The sequence below is a fragment of the Podarcis cretensis genome (genome assembly GCF_951804945.1).
Source record: "Podarcis cretensis genome assembly, chromosome: 2".
In the NCBI taxonomy this organism is placed as follows: domain Eukaryota; kingdom Metazoa; phylum Chordata; class Lepidosauria; order Squamata; family Lacertidae; genus Podarcis; species Podarcis cretensis.
Window position 1 is genome coordinate 85,994,758 of NC_137171.1, and position 24,657 is coordinate 86,019,414.

Sequence of the window (24,657 nt, forward strand, 5' to 3'; positions counted from 1 at the left end):
TTGAACATCTGTTCATCCTACAAATGTCTTTAAAAGCTTTGATTTTCCTGTAATCATTTGGTTCCACCATTTCACTCATTTTCTGAATGTGTATCCAACAGCCTCAGGACAGTAGCCAGAGATCAGTGGTAATAGTACATTATAATCAAAGTTCCTGGGTGCACTTCTGTTTTCCTTTCAGAATTAACTAGAAGGGGAGGGCGGGGGAAGCAGTTATTAGCTTTCTGTCCTTTATAAGTAAGTTCATAGTGGCATGCAAGGTGGAGGGACATACAGAATAACCCTCAGTCAGAGGTTTAATATAGAATTAGAATTTGAGAACATTAGGATGTTTTTCAAGCTAAACTGAAGTACAACAGGAGTCTTAGAACTCTTTCTATGGTGTGTGTGTGAGAGAGAGAGAGAGAGAGAGAGAGAGCGCTAAAAGACTTAAGTTCATCCAGATCAGCGGTTCTCAACCTGTGGGTCCCCAGATGTTGTTGGACTACAGCTCCCATCATCCCTGAGCTCTGGCCTTGCTAGCTAGGGGTGATGGGAATTGTAGTTCCACATCTGGGGACCCACAGGTTGGGAAAGGCTGATCTAGATGCTCTGCCCCTATTCCAGATGTTTGCACAATGGTGCAAAAAGTGGACTCTAAACATGGGCACAGGTACTCCCTTTTTTATTAGAATATATGTTCAAAGGTTAAGTCTTGGCTTCTAATGGTTTTCTAAAGGGCAAAGTCCCACGGTGGATTACAGACTATGGTTGCTTCCAGACAACCTGTTTCTTGAGCATTCAACCTAATTTGTTTGTGGGGATTGATGAGGTGATGTCGGCTGTTTATTGAGCATTAGTTCTGATTTGTTTATGAAGTTAGGCCATATTGCACCAAGCAAATTTTATCCCACACTTTCCAGTGCATTTTCCTGTCACTTTCCTTATCACAAAGAATCCAGTTTGGGGAGAAGCGGGTTTGTTGGGCAAGAGCTGCAAGTCAACTCTGATTGCACAACCTGAATCTGCTTGTATGCGACTGAATCCCACCTGAAAATAGTGACCCTCTGGAAGCCACCTACATCTCCTTGACAGGAAAAAAAGAATACAGAGAAATAGAATAAATGTTCAAGAGAGAAATGGTTGGTATTCATTGTCCTATAAATGGCAGCTTTGCTGAACCACAAACTATAGAATGGCAAGAAGCGAATCTATACAGTGGTACCTCGGGTTACAAACACCTTGGGTTACAAACACTTTGGGTTACAGACTCCGCTAACCCAGAAGTAATACCTTGGGTTAAGAACTTTGCCCCAGGATGAGAACAGAAATAGCGCGGCGGCAGCGGGAGGCCCCATTAGCTAAAGTGGTACCTCAGGTTAAGAACAGTTTCAGGTTAAGAATGGACCTCCAGAATGAATTAAGTTCGTAACCAGAGGTACCACTGTATTACCAGGATTGACCATGTTTACATTAACAATCACTTCAGTTGCCTTGGGCAAGATAAAGTGACTAACAAATGTAATAAATAATGATAATGATAATGATAATAAGAATTCAGTCAAGCATGTTGTCCACACTTCTGAGCTCCTGTTTCGTTGTGATTGAGAACCTATGCAAAGCTTCATTCTACATGCTACATTCCACACAGAAGTTGGGACTACACCACTTCAGAACTGCACAAGGAAGAAAGATACTTAAAATCCGCCTGCATATTAAAAACTGATGGAGCAGGAAAAAAATCAAGTCTAGTCTTCTCCCTGACACAGTTTTCGACATGAACTCCTGACCTGGAATTAGCACTTCCTGTGACTCTATATCAAGCCACATCAAAAGAATGGGAATGTCTGGAAGGAGTCAAGGAGGTGGTTGTGTTTTTTGCGGGGAGAGGGTCCATCTCTAACAGCCTATACTTCTCCCTAATTTTTTGTTCAGCTTTTGTTTTATCATGGGAGGGAGATAAAAGAAGGGAAAGAGAATGATTGGATGGTGAAATTGGGGAACAAATCAGAACACACACATCCTAATCTTAATGGGCTGTTTCCTTGGTGTTTCATCTGCCAGGACCCTGTTTCGCATAAGACAATGTTGTGGGAAGGTTTGCTTTGATGAAACACCAGGGACCACTAGAGGTATTACACAGAGAACTGATGCAGGGCACTGACAATGAGCGTAAGCTGGGTGTCAAGGGTTCAAATTCGGCTCATCCATTTATGTGTTAGAAATTTTACTTGTCTCTCCCCAAAAGGTTGATGCATAAAATTCTTTGCTCACCCACTTTATCCTCAGTTCAACAGTGAGGTCAGTTAGACTGAGAGATGGGGGCTGGCTTCAGATTACCCTTTGGGCTTCATGGCTGTGTGGAAATTTGAACCTGGGTCTGGCTGATCCTAGTCCCAAATTGTAAGCTCCCTGGGTAGCTTCAAGCAAGCCATTATTGTCCCAGCCCTTTATATCTGTAAGATGCAGAAAAAGTAACAATTTTGCAATTGTTGAGATATGCAAGAAAAGTGCAATATAAATACTAGCTACTGTTATTATTAATGAAGACCATGTCATCAAAACATAAAAAGAAAAAAAACCACAACCACCATGGATCCAGAGGGTTGAGATGGTACTATAACTGTGCATAAGAACAGCACACATCTGTGTTACTATACCAAGACCATCCACAGCAGCATATAGCAAGTATGCTATGAAGGACTCTGACAAGAAGAGAAAGTGTAATTTTTCCTCTACAAAGATAATTTTTTTCCCCTCAGTGGGTCTGGTAGCACAAGTCATACTAAGTAATAACTGAATTCGCCTGCCTAATTCCTCACGGATTATGCTGAAAGCATACCCCATAATCCTAAGGGATGTGCTAAAGCTTTGGCTGGGACTCACTCACTCAGCAGAAATCGCTCAAGATCACTCCACACAGCACTTTACTCAGTTTTGATTTAAAGGAGCACTGACCAAACTAGGTTAGACACCAAATGTGCCATGTTGCAAGGCTATTTAGTAGGAAATGTCCTCAATGTTTATTAGCTTTTTTTTTTCTTTTAGAGTTCATCACTACTGCCAAAAATACACCAGAATATGACAAAACAATTGTTTCCTTTTGGAAAGGATCTAAAAGTCAGTAGCGAAAACCCACTGTCCTAATTTTTCAGAAACATAATTGTTTCAGGCGTTGTAAATGTATTTACTGCCAAACAAGTTCTATTGATTATTAAGGTCAGAATGCTTATAATCAGCACTGTGGTGATTAGAAATAATAAAATGGCAAGCAATGGCAATATTAAGCCAGCAGATTTTGACACAAATCATTACGTTGTACTAAGCCTAAGCATATATAACTGAAATATTCTTTCTTACCTCCCTCCATTATCTCCCTGAGTTGAATTTCAGAATGTAAACTTGCCAGGACAGGGGCTGGGTCCTCTCGTATTTTGTAAAATGTCACACAACACATTTAAAGAGCTATATTAAACAACAACAGAAAAATAATTAATTTTCTGAGAAGCAGTGGGTGCTTCCCCCCTCTTTTCTTTCTTTCTCTGCTTCCGTACTCCACATATGGTTCACTAACATCTCCCAAAAGAATCTACCAAAGAAATGTTGTCTGCCTGCAGACCATTATTTTGTTCCAGTACTAACTCTTTTTTAAATTGCCCCCCCCATTTAATATTCTATTGGCTTTTCTTTTCCCATAGCGATACAATCAATGAATATAAACAATAGAATGATAAAGAAATATTGACAACGGATGAGAGGTGTTCCAGTGCTAGTGCTAAATGTGCAGTCCCTTTAAACGCTCACTCCCAAAAATCTTAACATAGAGTGACAACTGACTTTCACAAGACTTGTCACATATCACTTGGAATTGGTTACGCACATACTTCATTCAAAGCAAAATTGGCTCTGAATTTATAACAAACAACAGCAACTATAATAAATAAACAAACAAACAAACAACAACAGAACAGATTGGCTTGGAACAAATTTGGCCTAACAAATTTACAGAATTTTCTTACAGCACTGACACTACACTGAACTGGCAATCCCAATTTGTGACTGAAATTTCAGTATGTTTCTATTCACTCTCCACATCACTGTCAGGATGACCTATCCCTCCCCTGTTGCCAACATACATAGAGGCAGTGCTTTTTTTTCCTGGGTGGACGCAGGGGTATGCATACCCCTAAACATTTTGTGAATCTTTGGACTTTTGTCCATTTACTGTATTTATTTTTCTTGAGTCAAAATGAGAGTACCCCTAAACATTTTTTTAGGAAAAAAAACACTGCATAGAGGTCACACAAAATGCAGGTTTTGTGTCCTATGCTCAAGATTCTGTCTAAATACTTAGGAAAAAAGAGGAGGATGCGGAACCAAATGACTGAGTTAAAAACCTCAAAAGTACAATTTATTCTCTTTATATTTAAATAAAACAACTGCTCACCTCAAGCCACTTAAAATATTTATTCTCACAATTTGACACTTTGGTAATCACAATTAAGTTGCTTTTGGAGATGATGAGCAGCATTCACATTCAGCAAAACTTCTTAAGAGTAGCTCAGAGTTGCTTATTTTCTCAGCTTTCCTAGGAAAACATTAACCAGCAGATTCAGAAAGCTTGTGTATAAGTATTATACCAAAGCATTAAACAGAAAAGGTTAACAACGTATACCATGAAATTATGTACATCCCTGAGGATGTTCTGACACTGAAGCCAGTTATAAATGGTACTCAAGATACAAACCTCATTTACAAAATAATCCCTGCCTTACAAACAGCGCATTTGGATTATTAAACATAAAAGAATTTAAACATCCAATTTAGTTTCAGCATGCACAGTGTTTACACTTTGCCTTTCCATCAAGTCAGGGTGGTGAAATTTAACTTATGGGTTCAATCTACAGACAATCACAAAGCATCAGAAAGTTCAAATTAATATATAAAATACAAATGATACAGAAGTATTTGCATTAGCTGTGAATTAATAGTTTCAACAGGTGCCATCTACCTGCAGCACAGCAGATTGGAACAGCAAAGCCAGAAATATCTAAAGCATCTGTAAGGCCAATAAGAATGGTCTAGAATCCATGGGAAATGCCTTTTGGTGTTCTGCCTTTAAAGGACACCTCAAATGTTTCTCAAGACTGAATCATTTTCTTCTGTGCATCAAAGACGTATCTTTTAAAGAGAAGAGTGATATGAACAGGCTGGACTGAGTCAACCTTGCTGCTTTCATCCTCTTTTCCTGTATCTCCCTTCCCTGCCTTGGGCTTCTTCTTAGAGGTGGCAGTCAGAAGTGCCTTTGTTTCTGGCCTCACCCCATCTGAAAAGAATAAAGACACGTATTTAAAAAAGGAAAAACCTCTGGGCAAACATTTCAAAATTATTAATGTCAATCTCAAAGTAGTTTGAACGTGAGATCATCCCCGCAGGATTCCAAAGTAGGAACAGCAGTCCAGTAAATCTGGGAGAATTGGCAATTCTATCACCTCATTTCAGATCTTCATTGACTAACAGAATAAATAAATAAATCTCCTCAAAACAGGTCAGCAATGTTACACATAAAGGTCCATTTATACACTCTAGCCTCTTTCAGAATCACTGTCTTCACCATCTGAAGGCCTAAAACTCACAAACAGCAGATGAGGTGGAAAATCTGTGTTGGGAATGTGATAAAACAAAACTCCTGTTTCCAAATACAAACAAATAAACAAGTCTGGGATGTCAGTGACAAAGCCTAGCCTTCTATCTAAAACACTAGTTTTCCAAGTGTACAAATGTCTTTGGTGAGAGATTACTCCATCAAGGGAGCAGTTTGAAGTGGCAGCATTAGATCTCCTAATATCTTAAAGACAAACAGTTCCATATTTTAATACATTTGATGAAAAGTGAAAGAAAGAAAACTAATACAATTGCCTGCTTCCATTTTAGACTACTGCAGGAAATGGGTACACGGTCAAAATTGGTATACGAGTTATAATTCAGCAAGAAAATACAGTTGCCACCATTTGCCCATAACCACACATGAGAGGGTGAATTTATAACTGTGATTCTGTATATGCCAAAGTGTATCACTACATAATCCAGAGTTTTTCCAGAAGCACAATATGAATTATTATGCTAGTCATTTTTTATACTCTCATTTTAAAGGGAAGAATGTATTTTGTAAGTTTAAACACTTTGCTGGTGAGTAAGTGTTCAGATATTATGAGTAGGAACACAAATACCTGCCCTTCTGAAGTCTTTATTTTAACTTGTCACATTGGAGACTTTTAAAGAGATATACAGGTAGTCTCATTGTAATCAAAGCATTAGAGCAAGAGAGAATAAGTGGTGTCCAGGGCCTGCCCTTGAGTCTGAGGTCTTTTATTTCTTGAAGTGGGATAAGAGAACTCTCCTTACAAGCATATTCAGTGCCACCCAGCTGAATATTCCGAAAACGTAGTTCTTGGGCAATGAGCCAATTTCAGCTCAGGTATTTCTAACCTGCAGTGTCACATAACCTTATCTCAAACACTTAATCAGCTTCTCTCCCCTCATACTGAAATTCAGAGACAGATTCTCATATCGTGGCTCGACAAAAAGATTGAGATGCTTATGATTTACTGGAGACAGGACGTCTACAAGCACAGGTGATCTGTTCCACTGCAGACAAACTAAATGGCCATTCACAGCTGATTGTGGCGATTCAGCACCGGAAATATTTTTTGTTTCTTTCTTTCATACTTGTCAGGCAGATATATCCACCATGTGGCAGGTGCAGCATGCTGCAGCGGCCTAAAGGAAGGCAGAAGCAACAGTAGTAAGGCTAGAAGTCCATTAACTTTTCTCTTTTCAGTACTTATGGCCATTTTTCCCCAGGCATGGCATGGCAGAAAGCTGCCTCGTGGATTACCTGACTGAAACATAGTCATGTGAACACAATTTCCCACCTGTTAGTATTAATTTATAAATCCTGAAGCAGTTGTTAAGTTACGTGGAAACATGATTGGAGGGCTACTCAGCATTGCTTTTTTAAAAAATGTATTCACCTGAATGCTGTCTCAAGCTCCTTTGAGGAGAAACAGGATGAACAACAATATCTAAAACTTAAGTTTAAATGTGCTAATCACATATCATATGGATTCATTCACTAGAGAGCTGTGATTGCCAGTGCCTTCTTGTTGAGCCTACAATCAGTATAATGTGTGGAACTGTAAGATAGCAAGCATGGTCTGGAAAAGTACCTCTTTTAAAAAATTGTTTTCCAAAATTACAGTATTTCAAGTCAGCTAGGAAGCATGATTTATGTGAACTTCTTCACATGTTACATTTTTAGGTATAAGTGGGAGATATTTCCAATGATCCCACATTGAGGAAAGTGGAGGAAGTCCCGTTGAGAAAGCAGAAGTCCTTTGAAATGGATCCTGCTAATGGAACTGGTTAGGTGAATCCCACCCACTGAAATCAGCGAACCTAATTTAGTCATGTTCATTCATTTCAATGAGTCTACTCTGAGTAAAACTTGACTACTATTCATGGCTTATAAAACACAGTTTTTGGAAGCAACCATTAACCAAGTGAACCTAGTATAACTCACAAACTAAATTTGATTCCTGCCCCAATCCCTTGTTCAATGGTCTGTGTGACTATGCATACCAGGAGCTTGACCTCTTAATCTGGATGATTAAAAACGGCTTTCCAATGGTGACTAATAATTTAAGCAGTTGTCTGTTTGGAAGAGAAAGAAAAATCAGGAAAAAGAAGCTAGTCCTCACTGTGGAATTGTGTTACCTAACAGTGAATTTATTTGAAATTAGAAGAATAAATACTTCATAGTTCCTAGTTTGTAAAGAAAAGGTATGATGTGTTCTTGAATGTCGCCTATTCATTTAAAAAGAGCTTTCTCAGGAGGGGCTTCTATGTGCCAAAACTTTAAGTATTTATAGGCATCCCCCTCATACCTGTGTTTACTTGTCGGGGAACTCTGAGTCAGAGTTCTCAAATCCGTCCCTGTAGTTATTTAAAGTGTATATCCACAGAGGTGTGCCATCTACATTAAGTAGAAATACTGATGTAAAACTGATGCATACTGAACAATAGCTTATGATGTGAAATGTCTGGAGCTGCCCTATGTTGTGCAATACTTTGAAAAATATTTATATACTGCTCTGCCAGGAACTCAAAATAAATTATAGCAATGAAACAGACACAGTTAAACCAACAACATAAAAAAAACTCACTAATCAAACTTAGACCACCACAGAAGACTTTAATCAACTTAAAAATAAAAATCTTACAGCAAGTTCTTCTTCCACTCCTCCCCAGCTCTGTTGAGAAACAAGCCAGGGTCTTGCTTGTCACCATATCCAAACATGTGCTTATGATTTGTCTAATTGGAGATGAACAAACCATCAGCTTGGGCTCAAATATCCCAATAAACTGGACTTTGGCTTCCATTCTGTAGAAACAGAATGGACATTTTTCAGCTGTGTGCTAAACCATAGTTTGTTTGTTTTAAATTATGGTTTAATGTGGCATGCAAACCAGTCTTTAATCCCTGCTGGAAAGTAGTCCTAGAGGCATGGAATGGCGATTTTAAGCTGCAAAAATAGCAGAGGCAACAAAACCTGTTGACTCCAATAAGCTCATGTGCTCAAGACAGGCCTTAAGGCACCAAAGCCCCAGGCTATGTGAATCAGACATTAAAGTAGAGTCGGAGTCTATGGCCTTGATTCTGCATGCTAGTGGAAGACAGTGCAAGAGCTCTCACCAGTGCAACAGGGCTCCCCCCACCCTTCTCCTCCATCTCCCCTATTTCTGCTCTGGAGGGTCAGGAGAAATGCTTGCGCTGACAGAACAATAAAAAGAGCTTAACATTGAATTCCTCCCTATGCAACAGATGCAGGACAGGAGGGATAAAAATCTAAACATCCAGTCAACTTTGTTTTACATGAGGAAGAGTGAGCAGAGCAGAAGTGCACAAGGCGGAAAGAAGATGTCTATTTATTTTTTAAATTTCTATATCACTTTATATTTTTAATAAAAACTTCAAAACGGTGTACAGCCTATTAAATCAAGGAAACAATAGCCAGGCAATGTTCCTCCGGCCTCATGAGGAGCCTTTTCAGTAGGGCTAGGTGAGTGTGGGCCCCGCCCCCTGGGCCAGGTGAAAAGGGCCTTGCAGGGAGCAGCCTTCACGCCTTACAGTCTAGTAAAGTAAGCTTCACAAATGTGCTCCACACCATATTATGGAGAAACAGGGTATGTGGTGTGGTGATGGTGGGGGTATGTGGGGAAAGAGCACTCCATAGTAAGCTTCCACACCTATTCAGGTAGGCAATTATCTCCAAGGCATTTTAAAGCAGGGGAGGTAGAAGAAATAGGGTAGCTCGCGAGAGCCAGTGAAATCACAGGCTTCCAGCCAAAAGCCACTCAGGTATTACTGCTAGGTATCTAAATTACTTAATCAGATTCCATGACCCTTATTCTGCAAACAGATTAGGTGGCTGCTGGCATCATACCCTGACAAATGGCATGTGGTAGTTTCCCCTCCCCCCACTCTGGTGCCAGGAGGTCTATGGGCTGAAGAGGCTCTGTGACACTGAGCAGCACAAAGAGGGAAAGCTCAAGCAGACAGGCGGGGAGGTACAATCTAGGTTTCATCTACCTTGCTGGATTTCTCACATTACACACAATGCATACTTTACATTTTACAAGACCAAGGAAATGAAGGAAAATATATCCTTCACCGAAGAAGACATCAGCCCCTTAATAGCTGAAATGACGGATATTTTTAGATTGAGGTCTAGTTTAACTTACTTACATTAAGGGTCTAATCTCTTCTGAACAATGACTATGTAAGCTTGAATACATAGTGAGAAATCTGTTCCATTAATTAAGTGCTGCCTGTACTACTTGGATTTGTAGCAAATGTTAATAGATTTCTCTCCCTTCCTCTCTTGGACAATTACTTTATTTTGCCAACTTGCTAATGGCTTAAATTGAAAAGGTCCATGTGAGAAAGAAAGAAAAAAAGAAAGAAAGAAAGAGAATTTAGCTGCAAAGTTCTACCAGGCAACTAGCCCACATTGCTCGGAAATACCTACATATACTAATATTATTAATGGGCATGGTAGATAGCAGGAAGCTTAGCAAATTCTTCCCCACTCATTTTGCCTCAAAATGCATAAGGTTATTTCGGTTCTATTGGCATATATATTATTATACAGCAGACTAACCTGTACAGCGTTAGCAATATAAACACCATAGCTCTTAACCTATCACCACACTTGAGTAGCTTCTGCTTGCTTCTGCTTCACTGCTTTCCCTCAAGGTGGTGGTGCCTAAGCTTTGCACCAACATGAAACCACATCACAGCTCTGAGCTGCAGGTTGTAACAGCAGACACACAACTCCTGCATCACGTTCTTGTGTGCTCCTTTCTAGGAGTAATTCTTATGTCCTCTACAGCACATCACTCACAATTTGTAATGCTCCTCTTGCTTCCTGCCATGTTGAAAAAAGAGAGGCAAACATGGCCGGCTCCTTTGTGGCAAATGCCATTTTTGCTCTGAAGGTGGGAGGAAGGAGTCACCCTGCTCCTAGGATCCTGGTTAGTATCTATTTCACAGCATATTAAGGTGTTATCTTTGCAGCTTTAAATGTGAAATAGAAACCCTGTGGTGCTGGAGGAATTCTAAGCTAGGGCAGGCAATGCCAAAGTGGGGCCCCACAGATACTGCTGGACTTCAACTACCATCAGCTTCAGCCAGTGGTCAGGACCGATGGGAGCCATAGTCTGTACCATATGAAGGGCACCAAGTTGGCTATTCATGATACAGGGGGAGAAGTTTCATCACTGCTGTTCAAGTTGCACAACACTTTCCTAACATACAGCTTTGGTTCCTTTAACTCTTTTCTGAAAATAAATTGTAGCCCAGATTTTTATAATTGCAATGCAAATTTTCATCTTCAGCACGAGTGTGCAACTGAATATAAACATATGCAACCAGAGTAATTTGGTATTCAAATTACACACAACAAAACATAGGCTTTTATTTCTTCAGGGAATCAACTGCAAAAAAATGGCAGAGGTTGTTTTTAATAATTCTTCTCTTCCATCATCTAGCGCTTGATATTTTGTATCTCCCTAATCAGGACTAGCCAGAAGAACCCAAGGGCTACTAAAACTGGGCCTCTAAATTCCCTTGATGCTTTACTGGACGGGGTCGTTTTGTCCCTAATTCAGAATCTGCCTACAAGGGTCATATATATGCTTTGCCTAGGCAAAACAGTTTTATTACCTCCAAACCTTCTCATGGTAATGTTCTGTATTCATGAATTAACTAGACAATGCTGAAAAGGGGGAGAAGTTGAACCCCACTTTTCTGCTGTCATAAAGAACTGGCAAACTGTTATTTCCATTCACTGAGCAAACCCTGAAAGGGTATAATCAGAGGTCAGTGGCTCCCATATGTAGGTTAACATTTATTCTGTTCCACCCATTAGGATGTAATTTTTATTTGGAGACTAAGCACCATTTGGTTCTCTTTCTGCAGACAGCATTCATTATATCTCTCATTACTTCACTTTATACATAAAAAAACTTTTTTCCACTTCCATCCTGATTAAGCTTCAGGGGCCTGAATCACACAACACATTAAGCCAAACCTTGGCTTACTTCAGAACAAAAATTATTAGGGAGCAGCAAAGTGGCTGCAAACTCCTATCCAGGAGCTCCCATGTTTGCGTGGATCCAGCAAGCCATAGTTTGGCTTGTTATGCCATGCCAACCAGGCAATTGAGACAATTCAGATAAAATACTGGTCCTCTTTTTACCCATCATTCAAGAGGTTGAAAATATTCTCAGGATATACTCCCTCCCTTGCAACATCTCTCATCACTTTTAATCATATCTGAGGACCCATAGTGAACCTTCACCAAGATTTGAAACCAGGATATGCATTAAATGAATTAAGGTGGCAGAGGGGTAATTCATTCTGGAGAGAAGAGGGAGTGCATTACATTGCGACCCCAGTCCCAATCGCTCAGCTGTGCTAAAAAAAGGCAGGACTGCCCAACTTGTGATCCATTCCCCTCCAAGACAAGTGCAACATACAAGGTATGTATTATGATGACTTGTCAAGTGCTCGACAACACCTCTGTTTCAGGGATTCTAGACAGGCAGCAGAAACTGGAGGTTTAATGAGTCTCTGGCAAGCTGCAAGACATGGCTGATTAGCTGTGCTCAGCCTGGCAGGTCACAAATTGTGCAGGCCTGGTGAAGACAGTTTCCATCTGAATCAACCCATTGTTGGCTGGGGAATGAGGGATGGGGAGGGAGGAGGAAGGAGTTAGAATATCCACCCTGAAATGAGTAACTCCCTCCCATTCATTGGATAGAAAGGCTGTTCATTAATATCTGATTTCCACTCATCAATATCTGCAGTGTTTTAACCATGTTTTCCAGCTTCAGTTTATCAATTTCCTAAGACAACCTCTCTCCTTCCATCCTAACACTGGTTTCCCTACAGCTTCCTGGGATGCCATACATGTTTCCTAAACTGACCATGACTCCTTATGAAGTCCTATCTTTCACCTCTCTTTCCTGTCCCACTTGGTGCTTTATATCAGCCAAGCTTTTAAAGGAAAGGATTGCCCCTCCCCTTTTAAAGGTTGAACAAACAAAAAATGCTGAGTTTGTGGAAAAATTGTAGAAAGTTGACCTCTACTTACTGGGAGGAGAAGTAAGACAATCCAATATCTTTTCTGTGCCTGCCTAGGTTGAGAAGGGGATAACAGCCAAGCAACTAGCTAATCAGAATATTGTGAACAGGTGCCATAATATATGTAAGGACTGAGCTTTTGCAGAGAGAGAGAGAGAGAGAGAGAGAGAGAGAGGATAAATTTATACAGCTGAGCTCCAAACCCACAAAGAGAAGTCTGTGCACTGACCGTATTAAGTATCAGAAAATGAAAAGTGCCAGTTTCGAATGTGATGACAGTTGCACTCAAACACAGATTCAAACTACCCATCAAGAGCCCCATTTCAAGAGCCCCTTTTATGTCAAATGATCTCCAAGCAAATAGGTTGAAAAACTCAATGAACACTGTTAGCGCTGGTGTATCACAAATATTTCAGCATCAGCATACAGTGTGTACTGGATTGTAGACACCTACAGCATGAAGAGATACAAGGTGCATACCCAGTACACAAAAATTCAAAGGGAGGGAACTGACACCCATGTAATACCAGTGGAAACGTCATGTTTTAAAGGCCTCTCTTGAAAGCCCTATGCACAATGGCAATCATACACAAAAAAGCACTAGGTCCAGCACTTCTGGTTCATCAAGGAATCACAGAACCAGTCCAAAGACAGTTTGCGCTCCCTTTCTCTTAAAATAACCTGTCTTAGGGTAAGTCTCAACTATTACTTGCCTGCTCAACTTGAAAATATCCACAAGAGGAGATTCTACAACTTTATATTCAGATTATTAAACTGATCATTAGCCATGCTTCCTTCATACCTAGTTTGGAAAGTTAGTACAAAATGGATGATGTGGACAGCAGCATCTAAACTAATCTATCAAGTCCTTGTTCAGGCACAACTAATCCTGGTAATATTCAAACTCAGGGAATAGTAGTCCGTCAAAATTACATTTGATGAGAGCAAGCCAACTTCAAACTGTGGTTTCAGATCCTGGCTTGTTCTCACTTATAGTAATTTAAACAAACCACATTTCCCTTAGTTTGGACAGCACAGGAACTATGGCTGGTTTAAAACCAGAAGTGGGTGTTTTCAGGCTTCTCTGGTGCGTGAAAGAGGAAGGGAAGAGGAGCATGTGGGTCACTCATACAGTGGGAAACCATGGTTGACTGTTATACCTGAATCAGACCAATGTGTGGCTAATGCACACAGGCACACCACAATATTTAGTTATATGTATATCCCTGCAGCTGGAAGCCATTCTATTGTTTCTGAGGGCTACTTCACAACAGCAGTAATATTTAACACCATCAACACTGTGCTAGGGGCTGTGCAACATACAATTGACATGATGCCTATTCAGGCAGCCCTGTCTCCCTGCCCTTAGTTATATCAATGGCAGTAAGAGAAACAGGCTTATCATAATCCCTACACAGACCCTGCAGTCTTGCAGAGACAGGACTTAGGCCTTCATATCACACCATGGTAATCGGCTGAACAGCAGAGCCCTCTTTACGCTAACTGCTTAGCACCACTTTGCATTGGGGCTATTGTCGCCGTAATGTGCCCATTGCTCTCTCTAGTTTAGACATGCTCACCAGTGTCAGGAAACTCTAAAGCCTGTTCTTGATTTGCTGCCAGCATCTACACAAGGCATTATCTGACTCCTTTCTGGAATTCAGACTCATGTTACTTATTGGAGGTTGGCGAGGAATGTTGCCATCCCTCACTATTGTAAGTGGGATGCCCAATTAACTTCCTTTGTACACTCTGGCTGGAAGAACTCTGCCAACAGCAGCCTCTTGCTTCCCATCTGCATTCATATGTGACAGGAAACTGACTGAGGAGCATAAAACTCATTAATAAAACAATTTTGATACTGGAAGTAATAATTATTTGAGGCAAAGGCACTGCTTTCAAATGGGAGAAAAAAGACTTTCATGCCTCTTTCTCCCTCTCCCTCTCCCTAAGGGAGAGAGAAAACTGAACAAATCCAAAAAGAAGGGTTAGAAAGAGTCCTCATTTACAATGGATTATTCACAGCCATTTCCCACAGTTACAGGATTTCCTTAAAATGAACCCTAACAACCTTAACCCTCTGTCCAGTCAGGAACGAGTAAGTCAGCCCTATAGGAGCTGATTAAATTGAGAACTGGAATCCTTGCAACCTTAGGTGGGAAGTTTCCTCCTACACCCCAGAAAGGGGTCAGATGGGGAAAGTGTAGTCAAGTGGCTGAAAACTCCTACCTGTAATTGCAACAAGAGGGAAAGGAGAATCATGTAGTACTGCTATCTGAACATAGCAACACAAATAACTCAGCATCACCTTAGATGTTTAGAAGCCTCAGCCAGTTTTAGCACCAACATTTACAACGCTGCATACGGACCTCATTTGAATGCTGCAAATATTCTGAAGAACTGAAAATTTCAATTGATATTCTATTCTGATTCAAATAGGCTCAATTCAGATGTCATATTTCACAATCTCTAAACCCAACTCAGTTTTTATACCCCTGCCCATCCATGAATGAGGAAGGTCCAAGCATATAATGCAATATTTTTATCTTCCCTGAAAAATTTTCAAACTCATTCTAAGAAAGGCGTTGCTCTCTCAGAATCAGGATTTAGCCTGAGCTTCTCCTGAGCAGAGGAGAGTGATTTTTTTCCATCTGCCTTCTTGTTAAGATTATGAATACGGATAAAAATGGGAGCTGCTACTATCATTCCCAGCCTGAGAAATTCTGTGTGTGTGTGTGTGTGTGTGTGTGTGTGTGTGTGTGTGAATTACTGCTCTATGTATACAAACGATGTATCTGGACCCTGCTATTCACATGAAACCTACTTCTAATGACTTGATATCTTTTTACCTCAGATTCATGTCCTCTTTTTCCAGAGTATTCAAAACATTTTAGTTATGGAGATAAATCACAAATAAGAAGTTGTTATTATACATATAAGACTATCCCAAGAACTGAATTTGGGGCATTTATACACAGCAGTTGCTAGACTGAGGGGAAATTCTCATACGAGAACTTTTGGTTCAAAGTGTGTGCGGGGGGGTGGGCGTTCCTTGAAACCAGCACTATCAGGTCTTACTCTGGCAAATCACCGCCATTTCTCCCAGGATTTCTCCCTAAAAGGAGGGCAATAAGTACTGTCCTCACTCTGCTTGTGTTCAAGGGATGCACCCATGAAGGGTGGGGGTAACGGTGAGGTGGGGGTTTGCCAACCACCAGGTGACCGGTGGGGTGGGAAGATCTTGCTCAAAATAAGTTTCTCATTGAGAAAAGCACAGTTCCTGACTAGATATATGTAAAATTAGTAGAGCAGAGTTTTAAACAGGGCATAGTGGTTGAACTGAGATTTATAGTTGAAATTCGGCATCAAGGGTACATTTACTTTCATTTTGATCGTTCAAGGACAATATAATATTGAATTGTCTTCTACACCTTGCCTGGCACTTTGAAAACAAGCGCACCAGCTGAACTTTGCTTCATTCTTGAAACACAGCATGTTGTGCAGAAAGTGCCCACCAACATTATTTCTGATGAATCAGCTAGGCTGCTTTTCACATCCTTCTTGGCCCCTTTTGAACAGGTGTGGTGCGGGAGACGGTCAGGTTGGGGCTCATTCTTGAACTGCAACATGCTATCCTGAATGTGCACATTGACTTTATTCCAAATATCATTTAAACTTGAAATACAGAATTGTGCCCCGATTATGCATACCAGCTCTCATTCCAGTAGCTCAACATTCAACAGGATTATCACATTATAAACAACCTGACAAATGGAATGCTGAACGGGCAGTAATTGAACCAAAGGAATCATCTGGCTTTGGCAAATATGACAGTGTATGCCGACAACAAAAACAACGAGAAGTAAAAAAAGTATACGACTTTTGGGTGAGTTTATGAAAGCAACATTTGAAAATGGTAGCATATAAGAATATCACTCAAGGTGCAAAGGGCTGCTGGAAGAGAAACCAAGGGTTGCATTCAACTAATACTTGCTCAGAGTTCACCAGTTGGCAATAATGGCCATGACTAAAGTAGGTCCATGAATTTTGATAATTCTACTTTGTATTCAAGTTAGCTGAGTACAACCCCAATAATTATTTGCCTCTGTAACAACAACAACAACAATAACAACAACAACAATATTTTTTAAATTTATACCCTACGCACCTGGCTGGGTTTCCCCAGCTACTCTGGGCAGTTCCCAACAGAATATTAATAATAAAAAAGCGACAACATCAAACATTAAAAACTTCCCTAAACAGGGCTGCCTTTAGATGTCTTCTAAAAGTCAGATAGTTGTTTATTTCCTTGACATCTAATGGGAGGGTGTTCCACAGGGCGGGCACCCCTACCAAGAAGGCTTCCATTATTGTGGTAGAAGCCATATCAACAAAACCTATGGTGTTGGACTGCACCACTTCGCTCTAGTGCACCCCTGCACGGTGGGTTGCCCAGTGGAAAGGGCTGTCCTGATCTATTTTTCTCTCCCACTGCATGCTACCACTCACATATCTGTCACCTAGGGTTAGGGCAGCCCAACCAATTGCAGGACCGCCACTCACTTCAAACAAAGCTGCTTAACACCTTGGGACAATTGGGAGATGGGGTATTAGGCAGCAGTCCTTCCTCAGCTTGTGTACTGGGATCTTGGCTTCTCCACCTGAACATGATGGGATGTAAGAGACACTGGGAAGTCTTAAAGTGGGGCTGAGGTCAGAGTTGCACTACACCTTCCACTTCAGTTTTGTCCTGTCTCAGGTGAAGCTCCCTGAAGTGTTTTTGGGAACAGGTGATTTGGGGCTGCAAGGGAGGGGAGAGGGAAGTGAAAGATTAATACATTCTTTTTGTTGTGGATAGAGTTGCCGTTCTTTACCGGGATAGTGGATATTTATTACTATTTAGTATCCTTATGCTTTCCAGTAACTAAAGTTGCCATCCTATGGGCATCTATATTGAAGTAATTTCTATAAACACAGTAGGAGTTACTTCCGAGTGTCGTATAGAATTTCCTATACCTGATTCTCCCTCTCTGCAGGGAGTCTCTGAAGCTAGGCTGGATGATCCCTAGCTGGCAAAGATCTTTTGCCTGGCTATGCAAAGCGTTTGTCAGACAAAGAAGCCAGTTATTCTTCTCCTGCTCAGATTTCAATATGAATTGGAGAATTTAGGGATTTGTAAAGCTTGCCTCTCCTTTGAGGCAGATTTTAAGGAGCCCCCAAAGTTCTTCTGAGCCTGGTTCAGGAGAACTTCAGCAGCATCTCTAATGCTGTGGAAAGGAGGGGGGAGGTGATGAAAATAAAGTAATGAAAATATTTAGTTGCCCACCAACTCCTAGATTCGTGGTGCACTAGAAACACACACAATTTCCCCCCTTGAAGCATTTCACTAGGACGCAAAGCACAGCTGTTTATATTTGTGGTGGCTTTAAGGATGCAAAATCCTCTTGTACAAATTCTTGCTTCAACTGCACTGCTAGAACAGAATTTTTTCTGTGCTTCTGGTTATTACAGAAAGAGTTCTCTTTCTTGATGAAAAAGACAGAAGCTGTCTGAGAGCAGGGGAACAGCTTAGGTAAATTCTGGCCAAAGCTGTGTTTGGAAAATCCTCACATCAAGAAGGGATACAACTCTTTCATGCACAGTGCCAATTCTACACAATAGAACTCTCCAGCAGTCCTTAAAGGCACATTTGTATCTTGGCTTTCAGTGCTAGCAATCAAGAAAGAATGCAAGAAAACACAACTGTTTCCCAAGCACTGTTTGCTGGTGCCATAATTAATGTAATCAAACAATTCCACAAATTGCTTCCAATTGCTGGCGTCACTTTCATGTGCAGAGCCAGACTTTCAAAGAAGGGCCCTTCTTTCCCCTAAACCCTTACAGTGGGAACAAGGCTTTGCTAAACAGTTTAGGATAATTTGTACTGTAACAAGTCCCCAGGCACCCTTGACACAATTTCAATTGCCATCTAATTTTCCTGTGTAATTGAAAGGCAGCTACTATGTTTAAATAATTACAACACTAAACAGTTCAGAGAGGTCAGTTCAGAAGTTCCCATAACAGAAGTGGAAGTCTTTGGGAAGAGTAGTTTTCAACAGCCTCAGCTGTAGATGGTATACTATTATTATCTTCTTCAATTAAAGGTGGCAACTTTGGTTCAATCCCTTACTTTCATATACTGCACATTAACAGAGCTTAGATTTCAAGGTTTACAAAGGCAAAAGACAGAGGGGAGAATGTTAAAAAGTTTACAAACAATAAGAAGACTCCTGCTTGGCATACCACCTCTTTCTCTGTCCAAAGTCTCAAAACAGGGGAAAGGATATATATATATATATATATATATATATATATATATATATATATATATGACATGCTAATTTTCTAAGTGAAGAGGGGATTCTTTAGCCATTGGGAAGCTTTCATTTGAATACATAACTTCTTCTCTGCAGCTAGTATAGGAAACAGCATACCTTTTGAGTTTCCTGGGTATATAAACTGGGACTAAACTAAAAGGCACAACATAGGCCTATAGAGTTAGAAAATATTTTGGAAAAATACCACTGTAATTCTGCTTAGTTTCACAATTATTTGGGCACACTGTAAATAATAATAATAATAATAATAATAATAATAATAATAATAGTAATAGTAATAATATACTCCATGTACTAATATGCCTCAGACACGCTGAGCAGCTTCCAACATAATATAAAAATACAGTGAGACATCAAACATTAATAGATGTAATAGATAAAAGAATCTAAAGCAATTGCCCACACCTGTAAAAAGTGCTGAAGCATGCACTTCTTCACCTGTACCCAGTTTAAAAAAGTAAAGCATGCAGGGGAAAGATGATCCAGTTTCTTAAAATATAGAACATCACCATTCAATGGAATAGATGAAATAAAATAATGTATGTCAAAACAATGATTTTGAACCATACCGTGCAATTATCAAATCTCAAGTATGCAACTAATATAAAGTGTTTAACTTGCAAAGCTATTGAGCCCAGATGCTACCTACTGGCTGAGCTCAAAAAAACCCCCGGTGTGGCTGATATCCAGCTTATTAGGAGAAGAGCTTATCAATCCTAGGAAAGATGGGAAGACAAAACAACAGAGCTGGCTTGCATAGGCCCCAATGACCTTGCATTAGCTGCTTGCCTGTCCTTGGCATTAAAAAGTCTTCAGAGCACAGACCTTGGTGGGTTAGAAGAAGCTAAGCACGTAGAACAGGTGGTATTGCAAGTATCTGCAAAGAACAGAACAACATGGGATCTGTGGCTCACAGTATTCCTGTTCATTAAGAGTCCAGCACTAGATAAATCAGGGTCTCTAGTTCACTGTTAGCTGAAACATTAGGACGCATCCCAAGTGCTCCATGTAATCCTGTTGGGGAACAACAATGGAAAGTTTTTAAAGAGGTTAGGCTTTATCAGACATAATTAGTTTTCATTATCTCAGGGATGGCGTGCATTTGTTGCCACTCTTCAGTGCCTGCTTGCTGATCGGAGGGCTGCAGTTAAAAGCAAGGGTGACCTTGGGTTGGCTTTATTTCTTTCTTTTATTTAAGATCAACTATCACCTCTGTCTTTGACATATTTTTGTCAAAAAAGATAGATTAGCAAGAAAAATGTTGATAGTGAAACAATGATGGGACCTCAAAGCTATATTATTTGTCTTTTATACAGTGAATCTACAGTTCTTTTACACATATAAAAAAAAAACAACTTTGGGGGGCAAATACAAAATTGCCTACAGGAATCCCTTACTAATGTATGAAAATTCATTCTCGGAAAGCACTATGAGACAAATGGGAAGTGAAAGTTCCAGTGAACACTTTCTATTGCCAGTGGTGACAATTGGCCAATATTTGCACTCTACAGTGTGGAAAGGGATAATCAACGGTGTCTCTGAAAATTTTTACACATCACTTGGGAAGACAGGCAAACTAGTATCAGTGTACCGGAAGAAGCAAAGATCAACAGTGTTGAAGCAATGACTCTTCAACATCAACTTCGTTGGACTGGTCATGTTGTGCGGATGCCTGATGATCGTCTTCCAAAGCAACTACTCTATTCCGAACTTAAAAATGGAAAGCGTAATGCTGGGGGTCAACAAAAGAGCTTTAAAGACTGTCTCAGTGCAAATCTAAAAAAATGTATTATAAACACTGACAACTGGGAAACACTGGCCTGCGAGCACTCCAGTTGGAGAACAGCCTTTACCAAAGGTGTAATGGGCTTTGAAGACACTCAAACTCAGGACACAAGGGAGAAACGTGCTAGGAGGAAAGCATGCTTGGCAAATCCACACCGTGATCAACTCCCACCCGGAAACCAATGTCCCCACTGTGGAAGGACGTGTGGATCCAGAATTGGCCTCCACAGTCACTTGCGAACTCATTGTTAAAACCGTATTTATGGAAGACAATCATACTCAGCAACGAGTGATCGCCAAAGAAGAAGAATGTGTGGAATTAAACATAGCACTAAGTGGGGCATACACAAAGGGAACAAGGTATACTCCAATCTCTCCCTAAGCCCTTTTACCTGTTTTGGAGGTCCCCCAATGTTCCAGAACAGATTTAGGGGGTGTGGGAGAGAATCTCATTGTGCAAGCAGACCTCGTTCCATGCACACAGCAACTTAGTTGAATCCTGGCCAATATTTAAAGGGGTGGGACTTGTTAACTGATTTAGATGTTTAGTAGGTAGCATGATGGTGATCGATATGGTGCTATATATTCTAAGCAAGCAATGGCCAATGCTTGTAACTGTGTGGTTTTTTTTAAAAAAAAATCTGATCTGTTTCTGACTCACTCTGCACTCTGTCCACTTTGATATGTAATTTGGGTTCCGAGCTGTTTTGTATGAAGTGAAGTTCTGTGCTCCCCATTCACTTTTATTGAGAATCTAACTATGACTATAACTTTCCCCCATTTGGCAGAAACAGATTAAATCTGTAGGCACAGGGACTACTCCAGGGTGAATCAAGACTCTTAAATTACAGACAAATAAGTCCAGGGGCTTTTATGAAGAAGCAAAAGGGATACACTTTCCTCCCTGATCTGTATTAGGGCAATATCTGAAATAGACCAACTAAAGCTCCAGAATCCATATTAGTTTGTACATTTTTTAAAACAGCAGGTTCACAGGAGTCTTTTCTGGTGTTGTGAGGGACATTTTCCAATAGACATTATAAGGTGAAGCTGCGCTTAATACTAACTGTGGAGTGCTTTTTCCAAGCAGAGGAGTAGACTCTTTTAAAAAAAGAAAGAATTAAATTAAGCTTTTACTTAAAAAAACAAATTTTCCACTGCTCTGCCATAACAAAAAACAAAAACCTATCCAGAGCTCTGTAGGCAGGATTTACATAGCCTCACTTCTTATGAAGCCTATGGTCCTAGAGAGAAACAGAGAAAAACACAGTGTACAGAAAAGTAGAATCACCCCATTTTGCCTTGTTGTTGAGCCCCAACACATAGTAGTTGCACACAGCTATTAGCTGGAGTAACATAAAATGAAACAAGCGCACAACTGTCTCTATCTAATGGGGGGTGGGGAATTGGATAATATCTATGAATACTCTCGTCCCTTCCAAGCACATCCCAGTTATACAGCAGCAGTTGCTTGTCAGCATTGCCTTCAAAGTTGACCCCAACACCATAGAGACTTACAGCAAGGTGTTCCTCTGTTCTCCATTAAGGTGAGACCAATTTAACAGTGCAAAGGGCTAAACTGTCATCAGGGAAGTGTAATAAAAAGACAGAGGGGAGGGAAACAGTACAAAAGCTCTTACAACACCAGTGTGTGTGTTTTTTTGAGGGGGTGAGATTCAGGCTGGCAGATCTGACACAGGATCAAAAGCCAATTTGTTACAAAGCAACTCCCAATCAAAGGGCTAAATTTGTGGGCTGGTAATCCTACCACCTTGCTTGAAACTCTTGATGCAGAGTAGGCGCCGCAGAAGCCGGTTAAGCTGGCCCAACTCTGCAGACTTATCTGGAGGCATCTGCTGCTTGGAGCTGGTTCAGGGTTTAAGTTGGGCGATATTCATCTTCCCCTGGGCTGCCGTTTTAAAGCAATCCTGAACAATGGGACTCCGGAATAAAGAACATTTAATTTTTATATTATTATTATTTTTTTACACTTCTAGGCAAGGGCCTTTAATGCAATTAGGAGAAGGGGGGAGGAGAAGGCTGGATAGCAGCCTTTTCTTTTTATATGTTATGTATATTGTGTGTAAACAAATATGCAATTTGCTTTAAAAAGATAAGGTGATTAAATTTTTATCAGACTTGTACTCTGTTGTCACCACAACAAAGAGAATTAGGAAGAGGAAAGAAAGGCCTTTTTATTTGAATTGTGCTCTTACCAGAGGTTCTCCACAACACAGCTATAAAGCCACTCAATGTTCTCCAAACAGGCCCTTTGATTGCATTTTATTCAACTTGTTTGCATTTGGAGCAATCGAAAGGAAAAGAACGCTCCACATTTTGATGTCTTAATGTTCCTTAATACCTTCTTTAATTTATATTAAGCTTCTTAACTAGGGTGAGGAATTCTTCAAAAACAATAAAGACCTAGTGCAGAAATCTTTCACACACCATGAAAATTGAAATTATAATATATTCATGGGTGCTTTTTTGTTATATAAAAAACACAACCAGTATTTTGAAGAAAGATTGAAAACACACACAAGCACACACACACACACACACACACACACACACAAAAAAAATAAAAAATCCTGAAGTTACATGAAAATGTCTTGATCCACAGAAGTAGATGAAAGTTTAAACTAATTATTACATGACAAATAAGGTATTGGGAAAGGATGAATGAAGTATGCCACAAGAACACATTAAACACTACAAAGTTTTCAGTCTAAATATCCTATGAATTCCTTCCCTATAACTTTCTACTATAAAGAGATCAGGAATCTTTTGTTGCACGCTGAAGCAGCCTGACAATTTGCTAGTGTACCCCTCACAATAAGTCCTATTGCGCCTTGTTTCTATTCCTAAAATGGACTTTTAAAACTTCTGAAGTTTCCATAACATAGTGCCCTATTTATATCTTGTAGGTTGAGCCAAACCCAACAGCGTGCTTTTAATTGCTGGAATCCTTAAAGATACATTCATTCCCCCCTTCCATTCTAATAGTATAAAAAGGTATCAGATTGTTTATGTCCTTTTTCCAAAGTGATAGACCATGCACAGTGTGTGTGTGTGTGTGTGTGTGTGTGTGTGTGTGTGTGTGTGTCCAAGTGAGGGGCAAACTAAGCTACATGCCAGCAAGTGTAAAGAAACACTGAAAGTTTCAGGAGGAAGTAATTTTGAGCAGAGAAGCAGCAGGATTGTGTAAGCTGCTTAAACCTTTCCCACCCCAAATCCCCACCCCTCCTTCACTGCTTTCCCTCTATTTAGGGATCTGTATAAACAACAACCTCCTGCCAACCCAGCAGTTCCAAAGCACATCAAAGTGCAAGTAGATAAATAGGTACTGCTCCGGCGGGAAGGTAAACGGCGTTTCTGTGCGCTGCTCTGGTTTGCCAGAAGCGGCTTAGTCATGCTGGCCACATGACCCGGAAGCTGTACGCCGGCTCCCTCGGCCAATAAAGCGAGATGAGCGCCGCAACCCCAGAGTCGGACACGACTGGACCTAATGGTTAGGGGTACCTTTACCTTTACCTATAAACAACAACAACAACATACCTCTTACATAGACTTTGATACCTGCCAGCTGCCGGGGGGGGGGATAAGGGGGGATCTGGAGTGGAAAACCAGACAGGAGAGGGTGAAGCACACCTACAGCCCGTTGCTTCTCTGTTCAAAATAATCAGAAGCTGCTTTTCTTCACAAAATGCAGCTCTTGGGAAACCATTTGCATAGAGCAGGCACTTAAGCCTTAATTGGTATGTTCAATTTTTGACAATTGTCCTAGATCCAAGTACCAGACACTGC

General features: G+C 40.4%; 1 protein-coding gene across 3 annotated transcripts in view; it reads right to left on the reverse strand.

Annotated features, from left to right (window-relative positions):
• Positions 1 to 4,427: 4,427 nt before the first annotated feature.
• The window catches only part of EEFSEC (eukaryotic elongation factor, selenocysteine-tRNA specific), a 153,722-nt gene continuing 133,492 nt past the window's right edge, over positions 4,428 to 24,657 (reverse strand). For 2 of the 3 annotated variants that reach the window (XM_079964555.1, XM_079964558.1), the window contains one exon: positions 4,428 to 5,305. In XM_079964555.1, coding sequence (XP_079820681.1) covers positions 5,121 to 5,305 — 185 coding nt within the window. In that variant the 3' untranslated portion in view covers positions 4,428 to 5,120. Of the gene's footprint in view, positions 5,306 to 7,092; positions 7,152 to 24,657 lie in introns of those variants that run through there. The other variant, XM_079964556.1, reaches the window with a different exon arrangement.